The following is a 12,840-nucleotide window of genomic DNA, read 5'->3' as shown; positions in this document are numbered from 1 at the left end:
TATGGACACAGCATTGGGAAGAGAGGCGTGGAGGGTGACGTCGGAAAGGGGGCCGGAGAGTCCCGGGCTCTGTGTCCATGGGCTGCTGCCCCCTTCCGCGGGGACGCACCTGCCGCGGGTGGGGGTAAGCCACGGTGACTGCGCAGCTGCTATTGTGCCCGCCTGAGCTAAAAATATTTCCCGACAGAGAAGTTAAGGAGGCTCCCAAGGAGAATCAATTTATTGGGGGGTGGGTGCCGTTGGTCAGACCCATAAATAGGAGGGAGCAGGAAGACTGAAGACAAGATGGGAGCAGTGTCCTCAGCCACACCGGACGCTGTGACTTCAAGGCTGGGGGCAAATGAGTGTTTCAGGAAGAGGCTTAGGGATCTAACTCCAGGACCCCACCCTCTGGATGAGGAGCCGGGGCTGGACCAAGGGCTTGCACCCAGACACAGCGGCAGGTCTGGGCTCGGGTCTGGAGGCTCAGATCGTCTCATCAGGGGCAGGCAGGGGCTGGCGGGAGGGCTCGACGCCCCAGATCTCCCGGGCGTACTGGGCAATGGTGCGGTCACTGGAGAACTTGCCGGACGTGGCTATGTTCCGGATCACCATCCGCGTCCACTCTCTTGGGTTCTGCAGGTTGAAAGGGAATTCTGGGTTCATCCTGCAGGTGGGGGTCCCCACTTCCACCCCACCCCAGCCCAGCCAGGGCCACCAGAGCCCTGCCAGCCCCTGGCCCAGGACCCCTCCTTACCTTGAACAGCTCGCTGACTTTCTCCTGACATTTAATATAGTCTTCATAATCCGCAAAGACTTTAAACCTGGAGGGCAGTGGACAGGCGGGGAGCTCCATGAGGTCAAGGGCCACACCCATCCTGTCCTGCTGGACTTCTGGGGACCTGGAGAGGGAAGCTGCCTCCAAGGTAGCCAGTCCCAGCTGCCCAGGACCCCTGTCCAGCCTCCCGAACACGCCCCACCCTGAACAGCCCAGCAGCCCCACCTGCCCGATTCCCCGCGTGGCGTGGCTCACCGGTCGTGGTGCATGAGCATGTTGACGATGTCCTTGAAGAGGTCAGGCTGTTTGGGGGAGAAGAAGCCGCTGCTGAGCTGCTCGATGATCTGCCGAAGCTCGGGAATCCGGTCGTAGTACTCCTGGGCATTGTACCTGCGGGGCGGAGCCGCGGTCAGCACCCAGGAAAGGGGGGCCTGGCTCTTCCTCCAAGGACAAGCCCAGAAATCCTAAGCCCCAGGGGCAGCCTGCTTCTGCCCTCCCTGCGGCTGCCCCTGGAGGTCCTTCCCTAGAGGCCCTTTCCCTTCTGGGCTCAGCTGTTTGTCCCTGTTGATGAGGATGAGGAAACCGAGGCCTGGTGGCGGCGGGGGGCGGGAGCGACAGAGCCCACACACCACCACCTGCCCAGTGTGTTTGCTCAGGGCCTGGCTTCCTGCCCCACTGTCCCGAGTCCAAACGTGACCTCACCTTCAGGCTCTACAAGGAGTTGACAGGTACGCCCTAAAGAGTATCCTCTTTTTTAAAAAATTTTTAAAATTTATTTTAAGACAGAGGGGGAGAGAGGGAGAAAGAGTGGGGGAGAAACATCAATGTGTGGTTGCCTCTTGTGTGCCCCCCACTGGGGACTTGGCCCACCACCTAGGCATGTGCCGTGACTGGGAATCGAACCTGCAATCCTTTGGTTCGCAGGTCAGCACTCAATCCACCGAGCCACACCAGCCAGGGCCTAAGGCGTATCCTCAAACTCAGCAAGCTCGCCGCTGCGCCCGGCGCCCGCTTTCTCCCCGCGTTGCACTTTCTGAAGCAGCACAACCCGCCTCTCGAACACCCGGATTGAAAACCGCTCCCAAGGCCACTCTCACGTCTTCCCTCCCCTCTTCCAGCCAGAGGCCAAGGCCACCTCCTCAGCAGTGTCCCCATTCCCCATCCGCAACACCGGCCCGCTGCAAGTGATGGTCCCAGCAGTAAGGGGTGAGCCCCTAGACTGGTGCCCCGCCTGCACTGCGCCCCCTCCAGTCCAGTCTCCATCCCGTGGCCAAAATTGTCCTTCTGGAGCCTAGAGCTGAACATCGCTCAGAATATTCCACGTCTCCCTCCTGTCCGGAGGACCCGGTCTGAACTGCCTAGTCGGGCTTCACAGGAGAACTTCCCCGCGATGTCGAATGCCAGCTCTTATGAGCTGTTGGTGGGGGTGTGACCTGCTACCAACTGTCCACAAAACAACTGGGCAATAGGCATCAAGAGCCTTAAGAACGTGTACTTTCTGACTCAGAAATACTCCCTTCTAATAATTATCTTAAAGAAATGATCAGAGATGTGGACAGAGACGTAAAAGGCTGGTCATTACAGTGGTATTTATAGCACCAGGGGGACGAACTTTAATGTCCAACCGTGTGGGTGGTTAGATGAGTTAGAGCTCATCCATAGGAAGGAGCACTGTCCCGATAACTACAAGCACTTAACTGTTTCTGAAGACTAATGACATGGAAAATACCTCTCCAATGTTAAGTAAGATACCAGGACTCAAAATTGTACATCCAGGACCCCCAACTTCTAAAAACCATATATACATATATATACATACACACATATATAAATATATGTAGAAAAAGAAAACTGTGACTTTAGCCCTGGCTGGTGTGGCTCAGTGGGCTGAGCCCCGGCCTGTGAACCAAGGGGCTGCTGGTTCAAGTCCCAGTCAGGGCACAGGCCTGGGCTGCAGGCCAGGTCCCAAGTCGGGAGCACAGGAGAGGCAACCACACAGAGATGTTTCTATCCCTCTCTTGCTCCCTCCCTTCCCCTCTCTAAAAATAAATACATAAAATCTTTTTAAAGAGTTAAAAAAAAAAAAAAGAAAAACCTGTGACTTTGACTCTGGGTGATGAAATTATGTGTGACAATTATTTTATTTCTTATGGGTTTGTATTTTTTCCCCATTAATGAGCATTATTGCTTTCATAAGAAAAAAATCACATTTAAAAATAAATCTTAAAAAAACATAGTGCGCCCTGGCTGATGTGGCTCAGTGGATTGAGCGTGGCCTCTGAACCATAGGGTCGTGGGTTCGATTCCTAGTCAGGGCACACGCCTGGGTTGCAGGCCAGGTCCTCAGTAGGGGCCATGTGAGAGGCAACCACACACTGATGTTTCTCTCCCTCTCTTTCTCCCTCCCTCCCCTCTAAATATAAATATAAATAAAATCTTTTTTTTAAGTTTACAATATCCTTTTTCTTTTCTTTTTTTTTAAGATTTTATTTATTTATTTTTAGAGAGGGAAGGGAGGGAGAAAGAGAGAAAGAGAGAAACATCAGTGTGTGGTTGCTGGGGGCCGTGGCCTGCAGCCCATGCATGTGCCCTGACTGGGAATCGAACCTACCATGCTTCGGTTCGCAGCCCGCACTCAATCCACTGAGCTACGCCAGCCAGGGCAATATAAATAAAATCTTTAACAAACAAACAAAAAAACCTATAATGCTAGAGAAATATCTCCTCTAAATAACTGAGTTTCTGGCCACAAGCACAATTAACTATTACATTCCTATTTCCCTTTTCACCATGACTGCCAGGGAGCTAAGAATTTAAGCTTGCTTCCAATTCCACAAATAATATTCTCTTTTAGGACTGATATAATTTTCTCTTCCTTTTCATTCAGTTCTGTGTTACTTCTTCCTTTTCCCATGTTAGTAAACTTTTTTCTGTAAGTTACCTCAAAGGTTTTCCAGAATTCTGACGGCGTAACCAAGAGCGTGTGCAGCCTGCACTAGCCTTTCTGGGCACGCCCCTCGCTCCCAGTCCCACCCTCCAGTGGCCGCACCTTGGGGCCTCCTGCCCACAGATGGATGGGAACTTAAGGGCCTTTGACTCCCATACCCTCTCTGGTCAAGCTTCTCCACGTCCTCCTCCCGCATGCCGAAGATGAAGAAATTCTCCTCCCCTGCCTCTTCCGCCATCTCCACGTTGGCCCCGTCCATGGTGCCAATGGTCAGGGCCCCGTTGAGCATGAACTTCATGTTACCGGTGCCCGAGGCCTCGGTGCCCGCGGTGGAGATCTGCTCGGAGAGGTCAGCGGCTGGGATCACTGTGGGGCGGCGGCAGGAGGACACCATCAGCTCTGGGGAAAGCCCCGCCCCAGCTGGGGTGCTGGAGGTAGGCTGGCCCTGGGCATAGCCAGACTTAGAGCACACCCCCACACCTGCCGCAGCCCTCCACGCTCCAACAGCTGTGTCTAACTCATCCCCCACCTTCTCGGTGACTGTTGAGCCTCTGGGGTCTAACCTGGACTCCCCACCCTGCTGCATCGTGTGACTGGACAAACGCCAGCAAGGCCCCCCTCCTCTGTAAATATCACCTGCGCTGCCAGAAACTCCACCATCAGGGGGACAGCCTCATGGTTCAAGTATTGCCCTTTCCAGATTGTTCTTTAAAGTGCAAGCACCTCCGGGAGAGGTGACTAATACCTCTTCTGGGCACCGAGCCAATTAGAGCATCCCTAGGGTCCCCACAGGTGGCACCCCACCTTTCTCGGCCAGTGAGACTCTGTAGTTCTCCAGGAAGATCACGCGGAGCCGGTCTCCCACCACCGGGTCGTGGTTGACCACATCCCCAATGGATGTGATGAGTTTAATGATCATCTTGGCCATGTGGTACCCAGGGGCAGCCTGTGGGGGCAGTCTGGAGTCAGCTCTGTGACCCAGCCCCCTACCCCCATCCTGCAACCACCCAGCCAAGGCTGACCTCAACCTGGGCAGCAAAAGACCAGAGCCATGGTCTGTGGCCCGGCTCCTCACCTTTCCCCCAATCATCACGGTGCGAGGCACGACAAACTTATTGGGGTCCTTCCTGATGCCTGTGGAGAAGAAGACGCATGAAGCGGACCGGGTTTTCCCGCTGGGCAGTAGCTCCTGACGGTGCCCATCCGGCCAGGGACCAGGCTGGGAGACAGGAGGCCTGACTTGGGCAATCACTTGCTATGCGACCTCCTATCTGTGTCCCTTCCCCCTCTCTGAGCCTCAGTTTGCCCATCTGTAAAATAGGACGGGGAGAATTCTATGTCCCAAGAGTTGTCCCGAGGCTAAGGGAGCTGCTGCTGACTCGGGAGCATGCAGTACGCTGGAGAGAACCAGGTGACGGAGCGGGTCCCTGCCACTCACGGTTGTACATGGTGATGATGTGCAGGCAGTTGAGGAGCTGGCGTTTGTATTCATGAATCCGCTTCACCTGGACGTCGAAGAGGGAGTTGGGGTTGATGCGGACTTTGTACTCCTTCTCTAGATAAGCAGAGAACTTCAGCTTGTTTTCCTGCAGGCAGGGGAGAGGGGAGAGCTCACCAACAGGCCGCAGCCTCAGGCGATCCTACAGTCTCGTTTCTTTCCCAGGGAGGGAGGGGACACAGGGCTCGCATGCCACCTTCATCCACGCCTACACCGGGGCAGACATTGCTAATCAATGTCAGCACTCTTCCAGCGAGGTCCGATGATGCTTTCCCACCACGGACTCCACACAACTGCCACCAGTGGCCTGAGGCTGCAGGAGACGGGAGCCTATTGGGGCTACCAGGGGTCTCCACCGCAGGCCTGGCACGGGGGTCCCAGGTTGCAGTGCCCCTCACCTGCTTCACTTTGGCCACGTCCCGGATAAAGGCTTCGTCGTCCACGTAGGAGAGCAGTTTACGCAGCTGGTCCAGATCGGAGATGTAATCCTCCCCGATGCGCTGTGGGAAGATGGCTCTCAGCAGGCCCACCCCCCTCCTCTGACAGAGAGGTCCCTTTCCGGGGGGTTGGCTGAGTGCCATGCAGCTCCTCCCGGTCCAGCTTCCCAGCTGGGGCGTGACCTGCAAATGGGCATCTTCCGCCCCACCCGGACTTGAGCTGACCCCAGCGGGCCTTCCCCTGGCCTTTTCCCCATACAGGCCCTGACCTCACAGCCCAGCCTCGCTCTCTGTCCCCCTCCAGTCTCACTTCAGATGTAACCTATTGATGACCCCCTCAGTTAAACTCCTCCAGGCTGGCCTTCATAGCAGGGCCTCTACAGCCCACAGGGCACCCTCAGGCAAGCAGGGAACAGTTTCCCTCCCTCCAGTGCACCCAAGGCTTAGGAACAAGATGCAACAAAGCGTTCAGCTCTCCACTGGGCACCTGTAGTGAATGCCTACACGACCATACCCAGCTGATCCCCCAAGTGACATGCGCTGACCCCTACTGGCCATACTGTGACCTCTCACCTCAGCAATGACCTCTGCCAGCCCAGGGTTACACATAACCAGCCAGCGCCGAGGGGTGATGCCATTGGTTTTATTCTGGAACTTATGAGGCTCCAGCTCATAGAAGTCCTTGAAGCTGCAAAATGGAGTTGGGGTGGGGGGTCACCACTCACCCCTGTGAGATGAAGGACTCCTTCCGGGGTCCCTATCCTGGTTTCTTTTCTTTTTTTTTTTTTTTAAGATTTATTTATTTTTAGAGAGGGGAAGGGAGGGCGAAAGAGGGAGAGAAGCATCAATGTGCAAGAGAAACACTGATCAGTTGCCACTCACACACCCTAACTGGGGACCTGGCACCCAAGCCAGGCATGTGCTCTGACTAGGAATTGAACCGGCGACCTTTTGGTTTGCAGGCTGGCCCTCAATCCACTGAGCCACAGCAGACAGGGCCCTATCCTGGTTTCTTAATGAAAGAGGCCTGTAGGTAAGGGGTGCTGCTGTGTGTTGGGGTGGGGGGCGTTGCCAGGGGACAGGACTGGACCCTGCTTGCTACAGCGCCGCCGCCTGCGGAAGGGCCAGTTGTGCTGTGCAGTGAGGGGGCGGGCCTAGCCGGAGACTCGGGGGCTCACATGGTCTTCTTGAGGATCTCGGAGTGGATGCGAGCCACGCCATTGACGGCGTGAGACCCGGCGATGCACAGGTGCGCCATGTTGATGCGCTTCACCGCGCCCTCCTCCACAAGGGACATGCGCCGCAGCCGGTCTACATCCCCCGGGAACGCGGCGGCCACCCGCTGTGCCGGAGAACCCAGAGCTAGGACCGGATGCAGGAACCGAGTGCCCGGCCCCCTCCCCTCAGAACCCCGCCCCCAGAGCCCTCCACGTCAGAGTCGTCAGAGTCGCGGGCCCCACGCTGCCCGCGCCTCCTCCGCTCACGTTAAGGAAGCGCTGGTTGATCTCATAGATGATCTGGAGATGCCGCGGCAGCAGCGTCTCCATGAGGTGCACCGGCCAGCGCTCCAGGGCCTCGGGCAGCACCGTGTGGTTGGTGTAGGCGCAGGTCCTCACGGTCAAGTTCCACGCCTGGCGGAGGAATGAAGAATCAGGACCCCCTGGGCCTAAGCCCTGGGGCCTCCCACACGCACCGTGCGGCCAGTAGCCCCGCCCTGCCACTGCGGGGCCAGGTTCCAGGACACCCACCCTCCAGGCCTCCCGCCGCCATCTGTTTGGTGGGGGCCCCACTCACGTCTTTCACTCCCCAGCCTGGGAAGGGAACCCTGAGGCAGAGAAGGTTAGGGTCTGGAAGCCCACCTTGTCCCAGTCCAGCCGCTCCAGGTCCACCAGAATCCTCATCAGCTCTGGGATGGCCAGCGAGGGGTGGGTGTCATTGAGCTGGATGGCCACCTGTTGGCCAGGGGGACAGGCAGAGAGTCAGTCTGGGCTCCGCACCAAGGCGAAGGCCGCTGTCCTTTGCCCCGTTCAGAGTCCCCTCCAGGGGCCCAGTGTGGTTCTGGGGCTGAGCTAGGGGTAGAGGCTCCCATGGGAGCAGCTTTGGGGGAGCAGCAGGAGGGAGCCCCGGTTCTGTGGATTGAGGATCCAGAGCAGGTCACTCTCACATGCACACCCAGCCACCAGCCTCCACCTGCTCATCTATAAAATGGGCGGGCGGGCGGGGGGCTGGAGGGAGGAGCGTGGCACACCTTACGGCAGGTGGACAGGGCAGCCCTGGCTGCGGCCCGGTACCTTATCCGGGAAGGCGTCAAAGCTCGTGCGCACGGCGTCCCGGCAGCCGAACTTGGAGGACTTGAAGCGACGGATGATGTCCTGCAGCGTGGCGGCCACCACGAAGTACTCCTGCTTCAGCCGCAGCTCCTTCCCCTCGAAGAACTGGGGGCGGTGGAAGGCGGAGCAGAGTCAAGGTGGTGAGGTCACAGGCTAACAGGACCGCGTGTGTGGCCGGGAGGGACCCCATAGACGCCGAGACCCGTGAGTCCTGAACTGCCCCCCCAGTCTAGGATTCAGGGGTCTTTCCCCCACCAACAAGTGGCAACAGTGACAGTGTCAGAAGCAGGACATATAAGGACCAGGGAACAGCTTCTCCACGGTGCCCACCAAAACCTGCTGTGCCCCGGGACTCAGCCATCCTCCCACTTAACCGGGGGGACAAACAGGACACGCAGGGACCAGCCACATGTCCTGTCCCCTCCCCCGCCCTCTCTCAGGCACACAGGCCTCCTGCCGGCAGCCCGGGGGGGTGGGACATACGTTGTCGTTGGGGTACAGGACACGAGAGATGTTTTCAGCCAGGTTACGGTCCAGCACAGCCTGGATGTAGCCACCAATGTTGACTGGGAGACAGAAGGGGGGTCAGGGTCAGGGTCAGCCTCGGGCCCAGCGTGGGGCAGGGTGGGGGGCGGGGCTGCTGACTGCTCAGGGGGCGTGGCCGAACTCACAGTCCTTGAGGTTGAAGTCGTTGGGGGCCTTGGCGGACCACAGGCGCATGGTGTTGACGATGTTGTTGCGGTAGCCGGGCACGGGCGTGTCGTATGGCATGGCCAGCACCACCTGCAGGGGTGGACGGCGCGACGTGGCGTCAGGAGCTGGGCACCTGCCGTGTCTCACCTGCGCGGCCCCGAGAGCTGGGGCTCTGGGCTTCGTCCCTGCACTCCGCCAGCTCCCAACCTCTAGGGTCTGGTCCCAGCTCTGGGTGACCTCAAGCAAACCCCTCAACCTCCCTGGCCCTGATCCGTAAAGAGAGGACGGCCCCAGGATCACCTCCACCCCAGCCGGCCTGGCCAGGCTGGTGGAAGGGTCATGGGAGGAGGAGGCAGTGACGGGCCCAGGGGCCAAGCTGATGTTCTACCTGTGGCCGCTCTGCAGGGACCAGAGTGAGCGGGCCCACCAGGCCCGAGCGCAACTTGGAGGACACTCCGGGCTCAGGAAAGGACTGGGGGACCCAGGGCCTGGCTGGAGGAGTCACAGAGGTCAAGCCCACCCAAGGAGCTTACGCCCGGTTGACCACAGGGCTAATTAGCAGTGACCAGTGACTGCCGCCAACAGCTGTCGCCACCACGGGGCGGGGGCGTAGCCGCTCCGCCCTCCGCAGTGCGAAGGAGCCCCAGCCGGAGTCCAGTGGAAGCTGCAGCTCAGAGAAGGAGGGCACAGGCCCAAGAGCGGAGAGCCAGAGGGGCGGCCAGAGCCCCTGCTGGACCCTAGCGTGGACGACAGCGGAATGGATGCCCAGTCCTGAAGGCCCGGAGGCTTCTGCGCAGCGCAGCGCTCTGGAGGCCGGCGGCCTGCAGCCGCAGCCAGGGGCCGGGCCGAGCTGGAATCCAGGCACCAGGCCTGGCTCTAGGGCTCCCTCTCACTTGCTCTGTGACCTGGAACAAGTCCATCCCCTCCTCTCAAGGCTTTCGTTCGCTCCCCTCTGCCTCTTCCTGGCCTGCTGCTCCGTCTCCAGCCACACCCCAGGTTCAGACGTGTGGGGAGTCAGGTCGCCTTGATTAGTTTCTGATGGGTCTTGCGGGGTAAAGCGGGGCACAGTCGGGGGCGGGGCCCTGGTGGACCGTGCAGCCTTTCTCCTCCTCCTCCTCGGCTCTGCACTTGGCCTAGCTCCCTTGTGACCCTACTGTCTCCAGCCTCCAGCTGTGTGGCCTCGGTTAACTGGCCTAACCTCTCTGAGCCTTGGTGTCCTCCGCGGTCAAAGGCCCTGGGTCCAGTAGCCTCAGGCTCTTTCCCTGTATCCCCGTTTCCTCTAGGAGCCGCCTCCTCCCCCTCCCCCTCGCTGGGCCCTCCCCCATTCCCCGGCTTTGTCTTCACCTGTGTGTCCACCCACTTGGCCCCCTGGCTGGTATGCTCCACTCGGCCATAGAAGTGCACGGGCAGCGTGAACTCGGGCCGGGCCTTCTCCCAGGGGTTGCCATAGCGAAGCCAGTCATCAGCCTCCTCCATCTGAGCTCCGGGCAGATCAGGGGAGAAAGGAAGGCAGCATCAGACCCAGACTCACCCCACTGCAGGCACTAAGCGGGGCAGGAGTCGTGGCCCTGGCGTGCCCTATACGGGGTGTCAATCAAGGGCTCTGGGATGGGCCCTGGGCTGGGGGGATATCCGATGGGACATGGAACAGGTATGAGAGTTCAAGAGATGCCACAGGTGTGCACCACCTGCTTCAGGAGCAACCGGCTGGCTTTGGAGTCAGGGGCAAGGATGCTTTTCATCAAGACTGGGCTTAGTTCTGGTCTACCCAGAGACAGAAAACCAAATGGGAGTCCCTCCCCCCAATTCCCGGCTCCCCACAAAGTCGGGGCCCAGGGTTGCTCACCTGCCAGCCCCCGCAGATCTTCTGGTTAAAAATCCCAAACTCATAGCGGATCCCGTAACCATAGGCGGCCAGGCCCAGTGTTGCCATAGAGTCCAGAAAGCAGGCTAGGGGTGTGCGGGGAGGTCAGTGTCCGGGGCCCGGCACCCAAGAACCGTCCATCTACCCCGCGCCCTGCCACCCCCCCCACTCACCTGCCAGCCGGCCCAGGCCCCCATTGCCCAGCCCCGCATCTTCCTCGATTTCCTCCAGCTCCTCCATGTCCAGGCCCAGCTAGAGGGGACAGGGCGCGGCAGCAGTCAGGGCCGCCAGCCAGCAGGAAAATGCCCCCACCCCTAAGGCTTGCCTCACACCCAGCCCCCACACCTGGTAGACGGCCTCATCACAGGCGTTCTCCAAGGCCAGGTTCACCATGGTGTTTTGCAGTGTCCGGCCCATGTAGAACTCCAGAGACAGGTAGTAGATCCTCTGCGAGAGACAGGTGTGCAGGGGGAGGGCTCAGGGCTGCCAACCAGCATCAGGAAGGCCCCGCTGGGCCTGGGCCTCTCGCACCTCCTGCCCCATTCCCCACCCCGCACTGTTTCAGGCTTTGGGACCCAGCCGCGAAGGTTCTGATCCCAGCATTTCCTCCTCTGCCTTTGGACAAATCACTTTCCTTTTCTGAGCCTGTTTCCTCATCCGGAAAATGGGGCTGGCCATATCTACTTGGGGTGTGGAGGTGCTTGGGAGAGGCGGAGACCCCTTCCATCCCAACAAGCCTCCCGACAGCCTGGCAGGGAGTCAGAAACACCTCCAAGTGCTTCCTGAACGGGAAAGCCAAGCCGAGAGAGAGCACACGTCATTTGCTCAAGGTCATGCAATGACTCGCAGCTAGAGTCAGCCCCTCCCGTCCTCCCAGTGCACAGCCACCCTTGGCCCTCAAGCCTCGGCCCCAAGAAAGGGCCGGCGAGGCACCGGGACCCAGGATGTTGATGGGGCCTGGGCTCCCAGTTGCCTGGGTCAGATCTCCCCCACCGCTGCCCAGGAGTGTCAGGTTGCTGACATTTACCGCTGACCCCAAAAGACACTTGATCCCACTGCCCCGACGGTCCCAGCTGCGCCCCACCTGCCACACAGGCACACCACACACACACACACACACACACACGCGATGACGCAGTGTTGCGCTCCTCAGGTCCCCCAATTCAGGTCCAACCCCGGCCTCTGGGGCCTTCCTGGCCCTGCCCCAGGGGCCCCTCTACTCTCCGAGTGCATGCTGGGCCTTTGCAACCAGCCCACCTGAACTGAGCCCCCTGACCTGGCCCCGCCTCAGGTCCCTCTTCCTGGGCTGCCCCAGCACCCAGAGCACCTAAGACCCCTGGATCCTCCGACCTCAGGAATTTGGACTGACCATTTATTCTGCCACAGGAAACTGACCCCAGGAAGGATCAAGATCTCCCAGCACCCCCGGCAGGGCCCCCAGCCCATTTCCTTGCCCTGGCTGCCCCAGTCAGCACCTTGGGGTCCTTCTCATAGTAGTGCTGCTGCGTGCGGATCCAGCGGCCCACGAGGTGGTCGCGCACAGTGTGGGCCAGCGCGAAGTAGTAGTCTCGAGGGGTGGCCACATTGCGGTCCTTTACGAGTGTGAAATGCAGGTGCCGGTTGAAGTTCTTCTTCAGGTCGGTCACATTCTCCACGCCGGCCAGGCCGCGCACACTGATTTGCTTTCTCTTCTCCTGGTCTGACAGGGGCCGGGACATGGCTGCAGGAGGGTGGGCCGGGCTGACCAGTGGTGGTGGTGGATGCGCGGACGGCAGGCCTGCGTGGTGCCTCCAGCCAGGGAGTGGAAATCCCCAGGCGCCTGGTGATTTAAAGCTGGACTCTGGGCAGCACGCCCCGCCTCCCCCGGCGATGGGAGGGTCTTGGCCCGGCAGCCCAGGAGCTATTTCGGGAGGAGGGGAGGAGAAGAGAGAGACAGGGAGAGCAGGGCTCCGGCTGGCTCATTCACAGCCCTGCTCTGCCCAGGGCCTCCAGGCCTCGCACACCGGGGCTCTCTGTCTTCCGTCTCTGCCCCTGCCCTCTGCAGCGGGGACAGAAACAAAATACAGCAGGTGGAGCGCTGGCTCGAGAGGCTGAAGCTTGCTGGAGCTGATGACTGCGCCTTTGGCTTGAGAGTTGCCTTGATTTGGCCCTTTTCCTGGGTTATAAATAAAGGCGGGCTGGATCGTGGGCTCTCAAGCAGGCGAGTCTGAGGGGGCTGTCAAGTGGGCAGGTGTCGGGAGACCCGGCCTTCATCAGAGCAGCTTGGTTTCCTTTAGACATTTGCCCAGAGAGACTGCAGACCGCAGGCCGAACG

At 59.5% G+C, this 12,840-nt stretch overlaps 1 protein-coding gene across 1 annotated transcript; it reads right to left on the bottom strand.

Annotated features, from left to right (window-relative positions):
- Positions 1-192: 192 nt before the first annotated feature.
- PYGM (glycogen phosphorylase, muscle associated) lies at positions 193-12,548 on the bottom strand. The gene is made up of 20 exons (XM_045854786.1): positions 12,002-12,548; positions 10,872-10,973; positions 10,700-10,778; positions 10,509-10,612; positions 10,007-10,138; positions 8,641-8,752; positions 8,453-8,535; positions 7,931-8,074; positions 7,499-7,591; positions 7,124-7,270; positions 6,818-6,981; positions 6,213-6,327; positions 5,601-5,702; positions 5,143-5,290; positions 4,780-4,838; positions 4,509-4,650; positions 3,863-4,070; positions 1,013-1,147; positions 737-803; positions 193-615 (listed from the first exon to the last, which is right to left on the bottom strand). Exons 1-20 carry the CDS (start codon positions 12,242-12,244, stop codon positions 466-468), a joined length of 2,529 nt encoding a protein of 842 aa, XP_045710742.1. The 5' UTR covers positions 12,245-12,548; the 3' UTR covers positions 193-465.
- Positions 12,549-12,840: the final 292 nt, after the last annotated feature.

Source organism: Phyllostomus hastatus, unplaced genomic scaffold (assembly GCF_019186645.2).
Source record: "Phyllostomus hastatus isolate PE091 unplaced genomic scaffold, TTU_PhHast_1.1 phas_scaffold_11, whole genome shotgun sequence".
NCBI classification, from domain to species: Eukaryota; Metazoa; Chordata; class Mammalia; order Chiroptera; family Phyllostomidae; genus Phyllostomus; species Phyllostomus hastatus.
The sequence above is the reverse complement of the archived record's forward strand: the minus strand, read 5'-3'. Positions and strand labels throughout refer to the sequence as shown.

What these genes read in the sequence shown, in the direction of transcription:
- PYGM (XM_045854786.1), bottom strand. Translation starts at nt 12,244, where the DNA reads ATGTCCCGGCCCCTGTCAGACCAGGAGAAGAGAAAGCAAATCAGTGTG. An exon ending in AGCGGCTGGACTGGGACAAG is followed by an intron (nt 7,271 to 7,498) that starts GTGGGCTTCCAG and finishes TTCCTCCGCCAG; the next exon opens with GCGTGGAACTTGACCGTGAG. An exon ending in CCGTGATGATTGGGGGAAAG is followed by an intron (nt 4,651 to 4,779) that starts GTGAGGAGCCGG and finishes CTGCCCCCACAG; the next exon opens with GCTGCCCCTGGGTACCACAT.